The sequence below is a fragment of the Gorilla gorilla genome, chromosome 18, assembly GCF_029281585.2.
Source record: "Gorilla gorilla gorilla isolate KB3781 chromosome 18, NHGRI_mGorGor1-v2.1_pri, whole genome shotgun sequence".
Taxonomy (NCBI): Eukaryota; Metazoa; Chordata; class Mammalia; order Primates; family Hominidae; genus Gorilla; species Gorilla gorilla.
The window spans coordinates 8,623,655-8,642,629 of record NC_073242.2 but is presented as its reverse complement, the minus strand read 5'-3'; the positions used below and the strand labels follow the sequence as shown (position 1 = coordinate 8,642,629).

The 18,975-nt window shown below is 47.7% G+C and overlaps 1 protein-coding gene across 4 annotated transcripts in view; it reads right to left on the bottom strand.

Moving 5' to 3' along the window:
* SEC14L5 (SEC14 like lipid binding 5) overlaps positions 1-18,975 on the bottom strand; it is an 81,957-nt gene that overhangs the window by 30,796 nt on the left and 32,186 nt on the right. For all 4 annotated transcript variants that reach the window (XM_055365207.2, XM_031002578.3, XM_055365208.2 and 1 more), the window contains one exon: positions 337-486. In XM_055365207.2, the coding sequence (XP_055221182.2) occupies positions 337-486 (150 nt within the window). The remainder of the gene's footprint in view (positions 1-336; positions 487-18,975) is intronic.

The following is an 18,975-nucleotide window of genomic DNA, read 5'->3' as shown; positions in this document are numbered from 1 at the left end:
CACCGCCCACCCAGCCCGGACCCAGGACACCAACCCCCGACTTCCGCCCTGTCGCCCCACCCATCTTCACCACCCAGCTCCGGCCCTGGCCCCGCGAACCCCGCCCAGTTCCCGCTACTCCCCAGCCCAGCCTTCCAGCCCTCGCCCCTCCTGGGCCCTGGTCCCCGGACGAGGGTCCCGCCACCCTCATCCTGGAACCTCCATCCAAATATCAACTCACACGCCCCTGCTCCACCTCCTGGACCCCGCCGCCCTGGTCCCCAGCTCCCGCGCCCAGCCCTCCCGCACCCCCGCAACAGGTCCCCTCCTCCGCCCCCCAGCCCCAGGGCCGCCCACCTTCCGCAGCAGCCGCGGGGCGTCCACGCGCAGCCGGCAGCTCCGCTCCACCACGTGCACAGCCCCGTCCGGGCTGCGGGACTCGTGCAAGACCTCGCTGCCCAGGAAGACTGGGATCTGTGGGCACGTGGGGAAGCGCTTCTCGTAGGCCTGGGGGCAGAGCGGCAGTGAGCGGCTGCGGTGGGAGGGCAGAGGGACCCCCCCCCCCCCCCCCGCCCAGCGCGACCTCCTTATCTGCTGTGTCACTTATCAGACGGGAAAGGCAGCCCTGGCCACTGGAAGGGGCAGGGATTTTGCAGTCATTACCAACAATCGTTCCACCAGCTAGCACCTGTTAGAGCCCAACACAGCAGAGCCTGGACAATGATTTGGCACATAAGTTTTGCCTCTGCATTTGAGTTTTTGCCCTCAGAAGGAAGCACAGGGACTCCGGGGACATTTTAAAATAAGGTATTTCTCAGGAAAAGCATTTGAGAAAAATCCAACACCCCTTCATGATAAAAAAAAAAAAAAAAGATTCAATAAACTAGGAATAGAAGAAGGGCACTTCCTCCGCCTGGTAAAGCCATCTGCTAAAAGCCACAGTTAACATCCCTGGTGAATGAGTGCTTTCCCGTAAAATCAGGAACAAGGTAGCAATGTGCATTCTTCGTGTCTATTCGACCTTGTGCTAGAGGTTCTAGATAAGAAAAAGAAATAAAAGCCATCCAGTTGGAAAGGAAGTAGTAAAACTATCTGTATTTGCAGATGACATGAACATTTATATAGAAAATCCTAAAGCATCCACACACGTACACACAAAAAGATTAGAACTAATCAATGAGTTCAGCAAGGTTGCAGGATATAAAACCAATATAGAAAAATCAGTTGTATTTCTGTGTACTAACAATGAGCAAACTGAAAATAAAACGAAAAAATTCTATTTACAACATCAAAAAGAATAAAATACTTAGGAATATATTTAACAAATAGAAGCGTAAAATGTATACTCTGAACACTACAAAACATTTGCTGAAAAAAATTAAAGCCCTAAATAAATGGAAAGGCATCCCATATTCATGGAACAGAAGACTTAACATTGTTAAGATGGCAATATTTCCCAACTAGTCTACAGATTCAACACAATATCCACAACCCAGTTGACTTCTTTACAGAAATTGACAAGCTTATCCCAAAATTCATATGGAAATACAACAGACCCAAGATAACCAAAAGCAATCTTGAAAAAGAGCAAAATTGGAGAACTCATATTTCCTGATTTACTTTAAAAGACATGGTAGCAGGCCAGGTGTGGTGGCTCACGCATACAATCCCAGCACTTTGGGAGGCCAAGGCAGGTGGATCACCTGAGGTCAGGAGTTCGAGACCAGCCTGGCCAACATGGTGAAACCCCATCTCTACTAAAAATACAAAAAGCAGTCGGGCGTGGTGGCAGGTGCCTGTAATCCCAGCTACTTGGGAAGCTGAGGCAGAAGAATCACTTGAAACCAGGAAGCAGAGGTTTCAGTGAGCTGAAATCACACCATTACACTCCAGTCTGTCTCAAAAAAAAAAAAAAACTCTGTCTCAAAAAAAAAAAAAAAAAAAAAAAAAAGAAGACATAACAGCACGTGTTGGTGAGGAGGTGGAGAAATTGAAACCCCCAAACCCTGTCATATGAACGTAATATGGTACAACCCCTTTGGAAAATGGCTTGGCAGTTCTTCAAACAGTTAAACACAGAATTACCTTATGATCCAGCAATTCCACTCCTAGGTATATACCCAAGAGAAATGAAAACATAAGTCCACACAAAAAAATTATACACAAATATTTATACCAACATCAGGCTATTCAACAATAAAAGAAAAAATAATACAATTTATATAGACTGTGCACATATCTATCTACTCACAATGTAAATATAGGGTGTTTCTATATAATATAATTCTATAAATATAGATTGTATATAAATATATATCATATCTATAAATATATAGATATCATATCAGGCTACAGTAATCAAAACAGTGTGATACTGGCATAAGGGGAGACATACAGCTCAGTGGAAAAGAATTTAGCATCCAGAAATAAGCCCTTACATTTATCATCAACTGATTTTTTACAAAGGTGTCAAGACAATCTGATGAGGAAAGAATAATCTCTTCAGCAAATGGTGCCGGGACAATCGGATATACACATGCAACAGAATGAAGTTAGAGCCGGGCGCGGTGGCTCACGCTTCTAATCCCAGAACCTTGGGGGGCTGAGGCGGGTGGATCACCGAAGGTCAGGAGCTAGAGACCAGCCTGGTCAACATGGTGAAACCCTGTCTCTCCTAAAAATACAAAAAAATTAGCTGGGCATAGTAGCATGCACCTGTAATCCCAGCTACTCAGGAGGCTGAGGCAGGAGAATCACTTGAACCCGGGAGGCGGAGGTTGCAGTGAGGCGAGATTGTGCCATTGCACTCCAGCCTGGGCGACAAGAGCAAAACTCCATCTCAAAAAAATAAACAAATAAAATAATAATAATTTTTTAAAAGCATTTTTTAAAAACTACAAAACTCTTAGAAGAAAACATATGAATAAATCTTTATGAACTTGGATTAAGCAATGGTTTTTTACTTATGGCATCAAAAGCACAAACAATAAAAGAAAAAATAAACTGGATATCATCAAATTTTAAAACTTTTGTGTTTCAAAGGATACAAGCAAGAAAGTGAAAAGGTAACCCAGAGAATGGGAGAAAATTTTTGCAAATTATACATACATACATATGTCTGCATGTGTGTGTAGAAAATGGGGGATTTGCATCTAGAATGTATAAACGAGTGTTAGAATTCAACAATAAAGAGATGACCCAATTTTAAAATGGCAGAAGATCTGAACAGACATTTCCCCAAAGAAAATATACCAACACAAAAAAGCAAATGAAACTATGTTCAACATCATTAGTCACTAGGGAAATGCAAATCAAAACCACAATGAAATACCACTTCACATCCACTAGGATGACCATAATAACTTTTAAAAGACATAATAATAGCTAGTGCTGGTGAGGATGTGGAGAAATCGAAGCCCCCAAACCCTCCCATGTGTATGTAATATGATACAACCCCTTTGGAAAACAGTGCGGCAGTTCTTCAAACAATTAAACAAAGAGTTACCATATGACCCAGCAATTCCACTCATAGGTATGTACCCAAGAGAAATGAAAACATAAGTCCACACACAAAAAAATACAAATATTTATAGCAACATTATTCATAATAGGCAAAGTGGAAGTAACCCAAATGTCCATCAATGGATGAGTGAATAAATCAGTGGTGGTCTAGCCATAAAATGGAATATTACACAGCCTTAAAAAGGAACTAGGTACTGATTCATGCTACAACATGGATGAACTGTGAAAACATTATGCTGAGCGCAAGTAGCCAATCACAAAATACCATATATTGCATGAATCCATTTATATGAAATGTCCAGAATGGGCAAATAGAGAGAGACAGAAAGTAGATTAGTGGTTGCCAGGGACCAGGAGTGGTGAGGAAAGAGATGGTGGGGGTGTCGAGGGATGAGGGTTAAGGCAGACAGAGCTTCTTTTCGAGGGAATGAGACTATTCTAAAGCTGATTGTGGTGAAGCTTGCACAATACTATGAATCTACTGAAAGCCACTGAATTGTGTGCTGTAAATGAATGAGTTGTATGATATGTGAATTGTATCTCAATAAAACTGTTTCTTTAAAAAAGTGTCTTTCTCTCTCCAAGTGTATGTGTTTATATATACACATACACACATATGAATCCACATGTATACATATACTATTTATTTATTTATTTATTTTTCGAGACAGAGTTTTGTTCTTGTCACCCAGGGTGGAGTACAATGGCGCGATCTTGGCTCACTGCAACCTCCACCTCCCAGGTTCAAGCGATTCTCCTGCCTTAGCCTTCCAAGTAACTGGGATTACAGGCACACACCACTACACCCTGCTAATTTTTGTATTCCTAGTAGAGACGGGGTTTCACCATGTTGGTCAGGTTGGTCTTGAACTCCTGACTTCAGGTGATCCGTCCACCTCGGCCTCCCAAAGTGCTGGGATTACAAGCATGAGCCACCGCGCCTGGCCACATGTATACATATATTATTTAAGTGTATATATAAATATATATGAATATATGTTAATATAAATATACACAATTTATATAGTGTGCATATATCTTTCTATACACAATGTAAATATAAGGTGTTCTATATAATTTTATAAATATAGATAGAATATAAATAAATATAGATCATAGCTATACATATCTATAAATATATAATGTATATATAAATGTACCCATGTAAATATATTATTTCATATATGGATACATAATATATTCCATATATAAATATATGGGCATGCCGTGAGCAGTGGCTCATGCCTGTAATCCCAACACTTTGGGAAGCCAAGGCAGGCAGATCATTTAAGGTCGGGAGTTTGAGACCAGCCTGGCTAACATGATGAAACCCTGTCTCTACTAAAAAATAACAACAACAACAAAAACTAGCTGGGCATGGTGGCACATGCTTGTAATCACAGCTACTCAGGAGGCTGAGGCAGGAGAATCGCTTGAACCCAGGAAGCAGAGGTTACAGTAAGCCGAGATCGTGCCACTGAACTGCAGCCTGGGCAACAGAGCCAGGCTCCATCTCAAAATAAAAATAAATATATAAATAAATATATGAGTAGTTTAAGGAGTTTATTTTATATATGAATATATCTATAACATAATTTTTTTGTATATGTTCATGTAAATATTCAGCAATGTGCTTCCTGTGAGCCATTGGAGGGTCTCACCCTGGCTGACAGCACAGACTCGAGCCCTGCCTGGGTACAAATCCCAGCTCTACCACTTACAAGCTGTGTGACCTCGGGTGGGTTACTTAACCTCTCAGTGCCCTGTTGCACACAGTCGTCCTGAGAACTGAGCAAACTGCCGTGGATGCTGGAGAAGGGATGGCCAGGATTATTTCCTCCACAGTCTCTCCGTGTGTCTCAGACAGGATTTGGCCACGAGCACAGGAGGTTAAGCTGGATTCCATGCCACTGTGCCCTTCACAGGGAAGGGCCCCTCACTGTCCTCAGAGCCAATTCAGGTCAGCCCCAGGCTCTGTGCTGGGGCTGCTTGCTTCTGTGCGGGGCGGAGGTCCTCCCAGGCGGGGGTGTAGAGCTGGGTGAAGGTAGCTTTAGGGGCCCCCAAGCCCATGAACCTACGCTCAGGGAGGGCAAGAGTCCGTGCCCAGTTCTAGAAGGGCCAGGGTCAGGTTGGTGGGGGCATATCCCAGCATCTGTGGCTGACCTTATTCCTTATTCCAGCGGGGTCTGCTCTTAGCGCCTGTCACAGCCCACGTGCCCCGGAATTGGGATCAACGCAGGCTCCAAAAATAGTGCCGGCATCTGAGGACAGACACCTCCTCCCCCTTCCCTCCTGGCTCCCAGGAAGAGAGGCAGGGGGAGGGGGGGGCCGAGGAAGAAATAGATACATGCCCAGGAGCCCTTGGTGTCACCCCAGGCTGGGCAAGGCCAGCCTGCCTGTCCTCCACCAGGGCCAGGAGGACAGAGCTGCCTCCTGCCATATCTCCATGTCAGTTGCTGCGACAAACACATCAGCGTTGGAATAGGGAGGCCTCGTTCCCCCAGAGAATGCACCATGGGGATCCTGGGGTCTGGACTCAGCGAGCTGGCAAGGAGATCCCCTGAGGACTGTGTCTGCCCTGTAGATCTCAGCCACGCTGGACCTACTTTCAAAGGAAATCATCTCCCCACGGAGGACAGAGTGCAGAGTAAAGCCAGTGGAGACTGGAGGGGTTCAGGCTGCCTGGTTACAAGCCCAGCTCCACCTCCTTCCAGCGAGGCAAGCCCCTTCCTTTCTCTGGGCCTGTTTCATCATTTGGAAAATGCGTGTATGTCTCATGTACTTACCCAGAGAGGCTCACTAACTTACCCCAAGTCACACAGCACGGGATGGTGAACCTGGATTTGAATCCCAGTTGGGCCCAGTCCCCACTCCCTCCAGGAACCGTTTGCTCAGCAGCTGGGCTTGTTGTCATGGGCAGCTCAGAAACAGAGCCAGGCACTGTCCCCCCGGGCCAAGAGGTCACATCTTCTCCTCCCTTTTCCACCCTCTGTCCTTCAGAATCCTGCCAGGCAGCGGCCACACCACCCCTGAGCTTCTCCCCTTCCTTCTACTGCTCAGTCTCCCTCCTGTTTCCCAAACGAAATGATTTCGGGGGAGGATATACACAGAACAGGCCTTGATGAGACCAGGCGCGGTGGCTCACGCCTGTAATCCCAGCACTTTGGGAGGCCGAGGTGGATGGATCATTTGAGGTCAGGAGTTCAAGACCAGCCTGGCCAACATGGTGAAACCCCATCTCTTCTAAAAATACAAAAAAAAAAAAAAAAAACAATTAGCCGGGCGTGCTGGTGCATGCCTGTAATCCCAGCTACTAGGGAGGCTGAGGTGGGAGGATTGCTTGAACCCAGGAGGCAGAGATTGCAGTCAGCGGAGGTTGCACCACTGCACTCCAGCGTGGGCGACAGAGCAAGACTCCATCTCAAAAAAATAAATAAATAAATAAAGAACGGGCCTTGATGCCGAGAATAAACCCTGCACTCTTTATGGTGGTCCTCAGGCCCTGTGTGATCTGCCCTGCCCACCCACCTCCCATCCCAACCCCCTCATCTGGCTCCAGCCACGCCAGCCTTGCTGCATTTAGAACAATACATCAACGTGTCCCTGCCATGGGGACTTTGCACTTGCTGTTCCAGATGCTTGGAACGCTGATCAATTTCCTTGACAGTGAAGGGGATGGGAGGCATGAGACATGGGGCTTTCTGGAGGGGTAGGAGGCCTGGATTTGGGCCAAAGAGACGCTCAGGCTTCAGGGCCTCATCCATGCTGGTCCTTCTTCCTGGGACACCCTCCCTTCCCCCTCCTATGCACAACTGCCTCTTCCTCAGTTCTCCTTCCTTTTACCATTTTATTTCTTTGAAAGCGTTTATCGTGCCTTGTAACAGGAGACTTGTGAAGGAGGATCGCCTGCTTTTCCAAAGCACAACCTCATACCTGTGCCGGGCTTGGTCCTCAGCACACCCTTGGTGCTAACAATGCTAACCAGCAAAGAAGAAAATAACACGCACTTGGCCCAAAGAGCCCCAAGGAGGGTGTCAGGGAGAGGATAAAGCCACAGACTCAGCACACACAGCCAATCAAAGGCCAGAGTTCCTGACTCACTTCCCATCCTAACAAACCTCTTGTTAGAAAGGCCCGGTCTGGAGCCCCCAGATAACAGGCGCAGAGGGGAGGCTGGTCTGCTTGGGCATGACTTTCTCTGACTTCGAAAGGGAAGGAAGGTACTTCTCCCAGTATCCAGTGACAGAGCCACATGTTTCAGGGGGACACTCGAGCTGAGGCTCCGTCTGGAAGGCGTCCATCCCAGAGCCAGTTGTCCAGCATCAGAGGACTTTCACGATTGTTGGACACTGTTGTTAAGGACTTTATAAAGCGTTAACTGCCTCGCTTCATCCTTACAATGCCCTGGTGAGATGGGAACTAGCATTTGCCCATTTTACAGATGAGCAAGCTGAGGCTCAGGAAGACAGAGTGACTCGCCCAGCAGCACATGGCCGGGGAGTGGTGGGATTGGCGCATGAGCCTGTCTGACCCAGACGACAACCCTGAATCACTGTGTCCTGCCTCAGAATCTCTGCCTACGTCACAAGCATCGGTGGCTTGGAAATGCTGAGTCCCACTGGCCTGTAACTCGCAAAGCAGGGGACCTGGAGAAGTGAGGATTGGGGTGGGCTGAGGATGGGGCCGGTGGGGCATGAGAAGGAGGTTCACCTCCCTGGATGGCAGAGAAGGGGATGCAGGGAAGGGGATGGAGGGACCTCGGCAGAAACCAACCTCAGGTTCTGTCTGCTGCTTTCAAACCTCATCCTCCTGCTGCAGGGAAAATGACCACAGGAGGAAGAAAAGCAGCTCCTCCCAGCGCAAGGGCTCTCCAGGGACAATCAATGCCTCATCTCCAGGCCCCGGGAGAACTGCCTTGCCTTCTCCTGGGGTGAATGTTTATAGAGGGTGGCTGGTCAGGCAGAAAACTTTCCTTTAATTTCAGATGACCAAAAGGTGCCGATGAGTACCAAAAGGACACATTTGGACAATTTTCAGCTGCCCAAGCCTAACCATCATTGCAGTAACAGCAATAGCCGAGGCATACACTGGGCTCACTGCATACCGTGTGCTGCTCCTGAAAAAGTAGGTAGCGCTCACCCTCCGCATTTGACAGATGGAGAAGCCAAAACTCAGAGAGTTTAAGTCACTTGCTCGTAGTCGCACAGCTTGTGAGGGATCAAGCTGCAATTTGACCCCCTTGCAGTCAGACTATGGGGTTGGTGCACTGTGTTGCTTCTAGAACCAAACAGTGCCTTGATCTCTGAAGGACAGCCCAACACTCAAGACACTCCCACACAGGACGGAAGCCTGGTTCATACCCTCAGCTCATGCTCAACCCATTTCTGACCCTCCCTCTGCCCTTGTTCCTCGGACAGTCCCCCATGTATTTGAAAATGTGTCTGTCTCCCCAGCTTGACCATGGGCACCTCTGAGGGTCCAGCCTCTTTGCCTGAAGATCCCCTTCCTGCATCTGACTTGGAGAAGACATTAAATACACTGGCTGAAGTCGGGTGAAGTGGCTCACACCTGTAATCCCGGCAGGAGGATTGTTTGAGCCCAGGAGTTCGAGACCAGCCTGGGCAAAATAGTGAGACCTCATCTCTACATAAAATAAGAAAATTAACCAGGTGCAGTGGCTCACGCCTGTAATCCCAGCACTTTGGGAGGCCAAGGCAGGCAGATCACGAGGTCAAGCGATCGAGACCATCCTGGCTAATGCGGTGAAACCCATCTTTAGTAGATGGTCTCTACTAAAAATACAAAAGATTAGCCAAGCGTGGTGGCGGGCGCCTGTAGTTCCAGCTACTCGGGAGGCTGAGGCAGGAAAATGGCCTGAACCCAAGAGGCGGAGCTTGCAGTGAGCCCAGATTGCACCACTGCACTCCAGCCTGGGTGACAGAGCGAGACTCCATCTCAAAAATAAATACATAAATATTTTTAAAAAAGAAAATTACCCAAGTGTGGTGGCACGTACCTGTAATACCAGCTACTCAGGTGGCTGAGGCAGGAGAATCGCTTGAGCATAGAAGGTCAAGGCTGCAGTGAGCTATGATTATGCCACTGCACTCCAGCCTGGGTGGCAGAGCAAGATCTTGTTTCTTTAAAAAATAAAATAAAGGCTGTGCACAGTGGCTCACACCTATCCTCCCAGCACTTTGGGAGGCCGAGGCAGGTGGATCACTTGAGGCCAGGAGTTCAAGACAAGCCTGGACAACATGGTGAAACTCTGTCTCTACTAAAAATACAAAAAATTAGCCAGGCATGATGGTGCGCACCTGTAATCCCAGCTAGTCGGGAGGCTGAGGCATGAGAATTGCTTGAACCTGAGAGGAAGAGGTGGCAGTGAGCCGAGATCATGCCACTGTACACCAGCCTGGGCAACAGAGACACCATCTCAAAAATAATAATAAATAAAATTAAAACACTGGCTGAATAAAATTCAAATGCCTGCCAAGTGGAGAGGGACCTTACCTAGAAGGGACCAGGGAGCCCCGGAAGGTTATAGAGCACCTCTCTTCGCAGGATGGTTGTGAGGCCTTCACAGGTCCTGGGCCCTACCCATGTCAATCACATCACACACATTAAAATGCATCCACTTTCCGTGATTTACATATACATGAGCTCATCACAGTTGAGGTCCAGATGACAGCCTTGCATGAAGTTGCCCTTGGTAGGCATTTAATTCAACATGTGTTCATTTTAACTCTGCAGGTTTCTTTTTCTTTTCTTTTTTCTTTTTTTTTGAGATGGAGTCTCACTCTTTTGCCTAGGCTGGAGTGCAATGGCACGATCTCGGCTCACCGCAACCTCCGCCTCCTGGGTTCAAACGATTCTCCTGCCTCAGCCTCCCAAGTACCTGGGATTACAGGCACCCACCACCACACCCAACTAATTTTTGTACTTTTAGTACAGACGGGGTTTCACCATGTTGGCCAGGCTGGTCTCGAACTCCTGACCTCAAGGGATCTGCCTGCCTCAGCCTCCCAAAGTGCTGGGATTACAGGCGTGAGCCACTGCACCTGGGCCTGCAGGTTTCTTTTTGTATTCTGGAATAATTACATTTATTTTCTTTCCTTGTTAAACATTGCTGTGACCTTGAGAAACTGTGGGCCGCGGGCACCCTGCCCTGGGAGAGGCCCTGGCAGAGACCAAACAGGGCCCGGCCCCTGTGCCTTTGGTACCTCCCAAGGTCCTACGGGATCAAACAGCTCACGGGACCTTTCTGTGTTGGAAACCAGCTCACACCACTAGTTTTGTCCCTGCCTAAGAGCCTCAGCTGCCGGCTCCTGTCCCTACAGTTGGTTTGCCACCCACAGATGAGACCTGAGCCTCTCCCTGCTAAACAAACACATGGTTTGGTGCTCTCAGGGACACAAGACCACAGAAGGATTCGGTTACAGCCCTTCTGCCAGGTGGCTGGAGAGGACATCCAAGCCTGCCTGCTCAGAAAAGGAGATGGTCCAAAGCTCAGAGCCCACAGCGGCAGGGCCACAGTGGGGCAGGCAGGGACCAAGCAGGGCTGCCTCTTATGGGTCCCCATCCTGGAAAATCCATATTGACACAATTAGCATGTGGAGATGGGAGGCTAGAGCTAAATAGCCCTGAATTCCCACCCAGACTTGCCCAATTCCAGGCTGGGTAACCCCTCTTTCATTTGTAAAGTGTAATAATCATAGAACTCCCAACTAGCACTCAGGTGGGCCTGTTTTATTGCTTCATGCATCACAACTGCTGAAATAGGGTCATCAGCCGCTGACATCCCTGAATTTGCAAAATGCCTAGCACATAGTCCACACTCAATAGACATTTACAGGATGAATGAATGAGCAACAGCATAGCACCACCCTTAAGAGAGTGGGCTCTGGGGCCTGGATTGGGATCTCTGCTCTGCCTCTCATCAGCTGTGTGAAAAAATCATCAAGCTCTCAGTTCCTTAATTCGTTTGTGTGTAAAAGGGGGAGTAAGAAAAGTAGCTACCTCACTACTTGTCAGAAGAATAAAGGAGTCAGCTCATGTAGTGTGCTTAGAGCAGTGCCTGGCACATGGTTCATTCTACATCACCATTTAAGTAAATTTAAACTTTAAAAATGAGTGAGATTCTGTAAAGTACAAAAAGCTATTTCTGCTAATCACTTGACGGATGATCCCTCCTCCCCTCCTTCCTTCCTTCCTGCTCTTCCTCATCCAAATTCAAAGGAAGCTGGAATGCCACTTACCCCAAAACGTCCAGTAAGAATGCAGAAAGAATATCCAAGCTGCACCAACATCTTCCAGCCCAATGCTCTCCCTTCCCTTTTCTATTCTGCAGGCCTGATTTGGGGCCCTGGCCACTACACAGCCACTGAGTAAGGTGCCCCCATCGCCTGTCATACTCTTCAGGAGTCTCCCTATCAACCCCTTTCCTTCCCCCTGCAAGTCTAGGGGACCTCAGCACAGATGTGATATCAATCTACTCACCTCCTCCAACTCTTTTTTAAAAAATTGAAATATGGGTATCTACCCAAAAGAAAAGAAGTCATTATGTGAAAAAGACACATGCACGTGTATGTTTATAGCAGCACAATTCACAATTGCAAAAACATGGAGCCAACCTAAACGCCCATCAACCAATGAGTGGATTTTAGAAACGTGGTATATATACACCATGGAATACTACTCAGCCATAAAAAGGAACAAAATAATGTCTTTTTTTTTTTTTTGAGATGGAGTTTTGCTCTGTCACCCGGACTGGAGTGCAGTGGCGTGATCTCGACTCACTGCAAGCTCCGCCTCCCGGGTTCACGCCATTCTTCTGCCTCAGCCTCCCAAGTAGCTGGGACTGCAGGCGCCCACCACCATGCCCAGCTAATTTTTTTTGTACTTTTAGTGGAGACGGGGTTTCACCGTGTTAGCCAGGATGGTCTTGATCTCCTGACCTTGTGATCCGCCCGCCTCCGCCTCCCAAAGTGCTGGGATTACAGGTGTGACAAAATAATGTCTTTTGCAGCAACTTGGATGGAGCTGGAGGTCATTATTCTAAATGAAGTAACTCAGGAATGGAAAACCAAATATCATACGTTCTCACTTATAAGTGAGAGCTAAGATATGAGGACGCAAGCTGGGTGCGGTAGCTCACACCTCTAATCCCAGGACTTTGGGAGGCTGAGGTGGGCGGATTACTTGAGGTCAGGAATTTGAGACCAGCCTGGCCAACACGGTGAAACCCCATATTTACTAAAAATACAAAAATTAGCCAGGCATGCTGGCACACACCTGTAATCCCAGCTACTCAGGAGGCTGAGGCAGGAGAATCGCTTGAATCCAGGAGGCAGAGGTTGCAGTGAGCCGAGATTATACCACTGCACTCCAGCCTGGGTGACAGAGTGAGACTCCATCTCAAAATATATATATATATGAGGATGCAAAGGCATGAGAATGATATAATGGATTTTGGGGACTTGGGAGGGGAAGACTGGGAGGGGAGTGAAGAATAAAAGACTACACATCGGGTACAGTGTACACTGCTTGTGTGACAGGTGCACTGAAATCTCAGAAATCACCACTAAAGACCTTATCCATGTTAAAAAAAAAAAAAAAGCTGTACCCCAAAAACTGTTTAAATAAAAATAAATGTTTTTTTAAAAACTTAAAATATAATTATCATATCATATAACTCACCCTTTTTAAGTATGCAGGTCAGGCCAGGCATGGTGGCTCACCCTGTAATCCCAGCACTTTGGGAGGTCGAGGTCAGAGAATCGCTTAAGCCCAGGCGTTCAAGACCAGCTTGGGCAACATAGCAAGACCTCATCTCTAAAAATAAAAATAAAAAACTAGGCAGGCATGATGGTGCGTGCCTGTGGTCCCAGCTACTCGGGAGGCTGGGGCGGGAGGATGGCTTGAGATTGCAGTGAGCTATGATCCTGCCACTGCACTCCAGCCTGGGTAACAGAGAGACCCTGTCTCAAAAAATAAAATATAAAGTATGCAGTCCAGCGTGTTTCATTCAGTACATTCATGAACTTAAAACCATCACCAATATCTATTCCAGAATATTTTTATCACCTTCAAAAGAAGCCCTGTATCCTTCAGAAGTCACTCCCATCTCCACCCCCTCCCCTGCCACCCCAGTCCTAGACAACCACTCATCCGACTCATCTACTTTCTGTGTCTATGTAGTCCCTTCTCCGGATAGTTCCAAGAAATGAAGTCATATAAGGCCTGGTGAGGTGGCTCACACCTGTAATCCCAGCACTTTGGGAGGCCTCAGCGGGCAGATCACCTGAGGTGAGGAGTTCAGGACCAGCCTGGTCAACATGGCGAAACCCCATCTCTACTAAAAATACAAAACATTAGCTGGGCATGGTGGCGTGCACCTGCAGTCCCAGCTACTCAGGAGGCTGAGGCACAACAGTTGTTTGAACCCAGGAGGTGGAGGTTGCAGTGAGCTGACATTGCCTCACTGCATTCCAGCCTGAACAGCAGAGCAAGGCTCTGTCTCAAAAAAAAAAAAAAAAAGAAATCACATAAGACATGGCCGTCTGCCTCTGACCTCTCTCACTCAGCGCAATGTTTTCAGCCCATCTGTGTTGCATCGTGCATCAGTGCTTCCTTCCTTTTTACTTCTGAAGACTGTGCCATGGGGTAGACCCCCCAACTTTTCGTAGGGGTGCTCAACTAGAGCTTGCTGAATGAGTCATCAGCCACCCAATGGCAGCAGTGTCACCCAGCTGATGAAGGGAAGTGGGCCTGGCAGAACCAGGCTGACACTGTTCCGGAAGCCCTGACATGACTGTTGCAGACAATCCATCATTGCAGCTGTACCCAGTTGGCCCTGGAGCTGAAAAGCCACTGCTCATCCCAGCAAAGCCAGCCTGGGACATACATGAGATGGAGACACAGGGTCAGAACAGCGTCTGCAGCAAGGGCACCTGGACTCAGTGACAGGACAAGGGCAGAGCGTGGGGGAGGGGCAGAGACACAGCACAGGGTCAACATGTGACCCCAGCTCTGCCACTTGACAGCTGGATGCTCTCAAAGCAACCTCTCTGAGTCTCAGTTTTTCTCAGAAAAAAAGAGGAAAAGGATGCTGACTCAGTTATGCCTGTTTTATTCCTTCACACATCACAACTGCTGAAGTAGCGTCACCAGCCCCTGACATCCCTGAATTTGCAGTGCTTTGCAAAAATGCCTAGCGCATAGTCAACACTCAATAGACATTTACAGGATGAATGAATGAGCAACAGCATAGCACCGCCATTAAGAATGTGGGCTCTGGAGTTGCTGCAGCAATTAAAGAGACAATGCCAGGTACCACATTGTTGATTTTTTCTTAATGGACAAGAGCAAACCAATGGAGACTTAAAACAGATATTTGTACACAAGTGTTCACAGCAGCATCACTTACACAATGATCAAAAGGGGGAAACCACCCATATGTCCATCAACAGATGAATAGATAAATGAAAGGTGATGGAGTCATACAGTGACGTATTCTTCAGCTTTAAAGAGGAGTGAGACACCTGGCACCTGCCACGACATGGCTGAACCTGGAAGACATTGTGTCCAGTGAAATGAGCCAGAGACAAAAGGACAACTATTGTATGATTCCTCTTCTATGAGGTACCTAGAATGGTCAAATTTGCAGAGATAGCAAATAGAATAGTGGTTAATAGCAGCAGTGGGGAGCAGGGAGTGGAGAGTTAGTGTTTCACGGGTACAGAGTCTGGTTTGGGATGATGAAGGGGTTCTGGAGACGGACAGTGGAGACAGTTGCACAATAACGTGAATGTACTTATGCCACTGAACTGTACACTTAAGATGCTTAAATGGGAAGTTTTATGTTACGTGTATTTCATCACAATAAAAAAATATAGAGTGAGGCCAGGTGCAGTGGCTCACACCTATAATCCCAGCACATTGGGAGGCCAAGGCAAGAGGATCACTTGAAGCCGGGAGTTTGAGACCAGCCTGGGCAACACAGCAAAACCCCTATCTCCACAAAATATTTTAAAATTAGCCAGGTTCGGTGGCACCTATAGTCCCAGCTACTCAGGTAGCTGAGCTGGGAGAATCGCTTGAATCCAGGAGGTTGAGGCTGTAGTGAGCTATAATTGCACCACTGCACTCCAGCCTGGGCAATTAAAAAAAAAAAAAAAAAGAATAAGCCACCTCCTAGATGGTCTACAGCCCTATCAGAAGCATTTGTCATGGTTTGGAATAGGACATTATGTCTGCGTTTGTTTGTTTATAGTCTCAATGCCACCGTCTCTATTGTAGGTTTCATTTACCACTGAATTCCCTGGTGCCTTGTACAACACCTGGGACATTGTAGACGTTCAGCCAATATTTCTCAAATGAATGAAAGGAGGAAGGAATGAGTGAATGGCCAGGTGCCAGGGAAATAAAATAGGAAAATGGAACCATCTTTCTATATATCCCTGGGAGATTAAGTCACATAAGTACCGGTCTCCCTAGTCTCAGAGTGAGTGAGTGGACCTACATCTACACTCCCAGGGGACGTCAGCAGGTGCGCAGCCCAAAGCTCTACCTTCAGAGAGCTAGGTTCTGGAAGATACTTATTGGGCAGGTGAATAAATGAGTAACTCCCCCTCAGTTGTCAGAACAGGGTTTATCCACAGGGATTAAACAATGAATCAGCCAGGAACAACAAAGCTGGAGAGGGAGAGTTTTGCCTGTTTTTTTGGTTGTTGTTGTTATTGTTGTTTGTTTTTGAGACAAGGTCTTGCTTTATCACCCAGGCTGGAGTGCAGTGGCAAGATCACGGCTCACTGCAGCCTCGACCTCCTGGGCTCCACTGATCCTCCTGCCTCAGCCTCCCAAGTAGCTGGAATTACAGGCACACACCACCATGCCCAGTTCATATTTTAATTTTTTGTAGAGACAAGGTCTCACTATGTTGCCGAGGCTGGTCTCTCAAACTCCTAGGCTCAAACAATCCTCCTGCCTTAGCATTCCAAAGTGCTACGATTATATGCGTAAGCCACTGCCCCCGGCCAGTTTTGCCTGTTTTTAACAAGTTCCCTATCCCATGGCTGCAACAAGACCAAAGTCAGCTAGTTCTTTTTTTTTTTTTTTTTTTTTTTTTTGGCTCTGTCACCAGGCTGGAGTGCAGTGGTGCAATCTCGGCTCTGCATCCTCCACCTCCCGGTTCAAGCAATTCTCCTGCCTCAGCCTCCCGCGTAGCTGGGACTACAGGCACATACCGTCACGCCCAACTAATTTTTGTATTTTTAGTAGAGACGGGGTTTCACCATGTTGGGCAGGCTGGTCTCGAACTCCTGACCGCGTGATCCACCCGCCTCGGCCTCCCAAAGTGCTGGGATTACAGGCACGAGCCACCGCACCCAGCCAGGTCTAGTTCTTACTGGTTCCTGCTTCTGCACACTTGGATGTTCCTTTGGGCTGGGAAGCCATGTCCCCTCCACATGAGGACTCACCCTCAGAATGACTGGCCTCTCCGGCACTGGGAGAACGACAGCCCGTGCCGCCCATGTGTGCACAAACCCACTGCAGAGTCTCACTCACATTTCAGGAGTGGGGCCCAGGGACTCCTAGGATCAGCTGGGTTCCCTTGAGGGCTCCGGGAGGGCGGATGACTTAGCGAGGCCAGCCTAGAGCAGCTTGACATTTACATGGTATGTCAGGATCTTGCGCAGAGGGGAAATGCTATTTTAAATTTTCCAAGTGTCTCAGGAATGCCTCCAGACCTCCAGCGTCTCTGCTTCCCGGCCCCTGATGACGCTGCCAGCCACTTTCTAACTTGCACTGAGGTCCCATTAAGCTAGCTCACTTCTTTGAGAGACAAGTTCTGCCCCATTGGCCTTTGCATAGGCTAAACCCTGCCCAACATCCCCCACCTCCCCACTCCCTGCTTCCCCGCAACTCTCAGCCTGGCTGGCTCAAATGACCCTCCTATGGCCTCCAGTGGGTCCTTCTTTGTGTTCCTACAATGCCCTGTTCTTCCCCATGATGAATGGTTCTACATGGCATTTGTCTGCCACCCCCTCCCCCAATAGACTGTACTGGGGGCTGCATAAGGGCAGGAACGACATCAAAAGAACCAGATGGGCCAGGTGCAGTGGCTCACGCCTGTGATCCCAACACTTTGAGAGGCAGTCAGTTCACTTGAGCCCAGCAGTTCAAGACCAGCCTGGGCAACATGGTAAAAATCCTTCTATACAAAAGATACAAACATTAGCCTGGCGTGGTTGTGTGTGCCTGTAGTCCCACCTACTTGGGAGGCTGAGGTGGGACAATCGCTTGAGCCTGCAAGGTTGAGGCTGCAGTGAGCTGTGATCGTGCCGCTGCACCCCAGCCTGGGTGACAACCTGAGACCAGTCTCAAAAAAAAAAAAAAAAAAAGAAAAGAAAAAGAACCAGACAAGACAGACACAGCCTTTTCTTCCTGGAGCTTCCCTTAATGAAAAATACCCATATAAACAAGTAAACAAGGAAACAAATGAACAGAATAACAATGCATTTCAAAAAGTACCAGATCAGGCCGGTCACAGTGGCTCACACCTGTAATCTCAGCACTTTGGGAGGCCAAGGTAGGTGGATCACCTGAGGTCAGGAGTTCAAGACCAGCCTGACCAATGTGGTGAAACCCCATCTCTGCTAAAAATGCAAAACTTAGCCGAGCATGGTGGCAGGCGCCTGTAATCCCATCTACTTGGGAAGCTAAGGCAGAAAAATCGCTTGAACCTGGGAGGCGGAGGTTGCCGTGCGCGAGATGGCACCATTGCATTCCAGCCTGGGCAACAGAGCAAGACTCTGTCTCAAAAAAAAAAAGAAAGTACTAGATCAGTGCACATTTGATCCTCTGACATTGGAGAAAAAAAGAAGTGCTAGGAATCCACTTCGCACAGCCTTCGGCACACAGCAAAAACTCAAAAAATATTTGTGGAATGCACACATGCATGAATGCATAAATAAATGCACACAGAAATGAATGCACGAGGGCCTTACACTTATTTCAGGGCCCTCTGAAATCAGAAGACAACTGTGCAGGGCAGTGGATCACCTCTGTTCTCCCAGCGCAAATCAGAGCAGCATTCAAGGTAGAAAACATTGCTTGCCTTAATCTGTTAGCAACAGGATCAGATGACGGGCTCCAGGGAGCTAATTTAAACTCATTTAAATAAGGCCCCTGCCGCTTTGTTAAAACTACCTCCGTAACAGCGAATCCAACTGTAACTGCTTTTGGCCTAAGCCACAATAATTTACCTTCACAGGCTGCTTCTTATTAATAACGCATTGGCTAAATTACAAGCTGTTTAACAATACAACAAGGCCAGGTCTTTAAATATTTTAACATGTAATTGCTGAAGGACAGAACCTTACCTCCATAACCCTTCCTCCACAGGAAAAGCCTTTTGCTTAGGAAGTTCTACTCCAAGCCATCTTCCTTATTTAGGTTTGCAAAACAGAG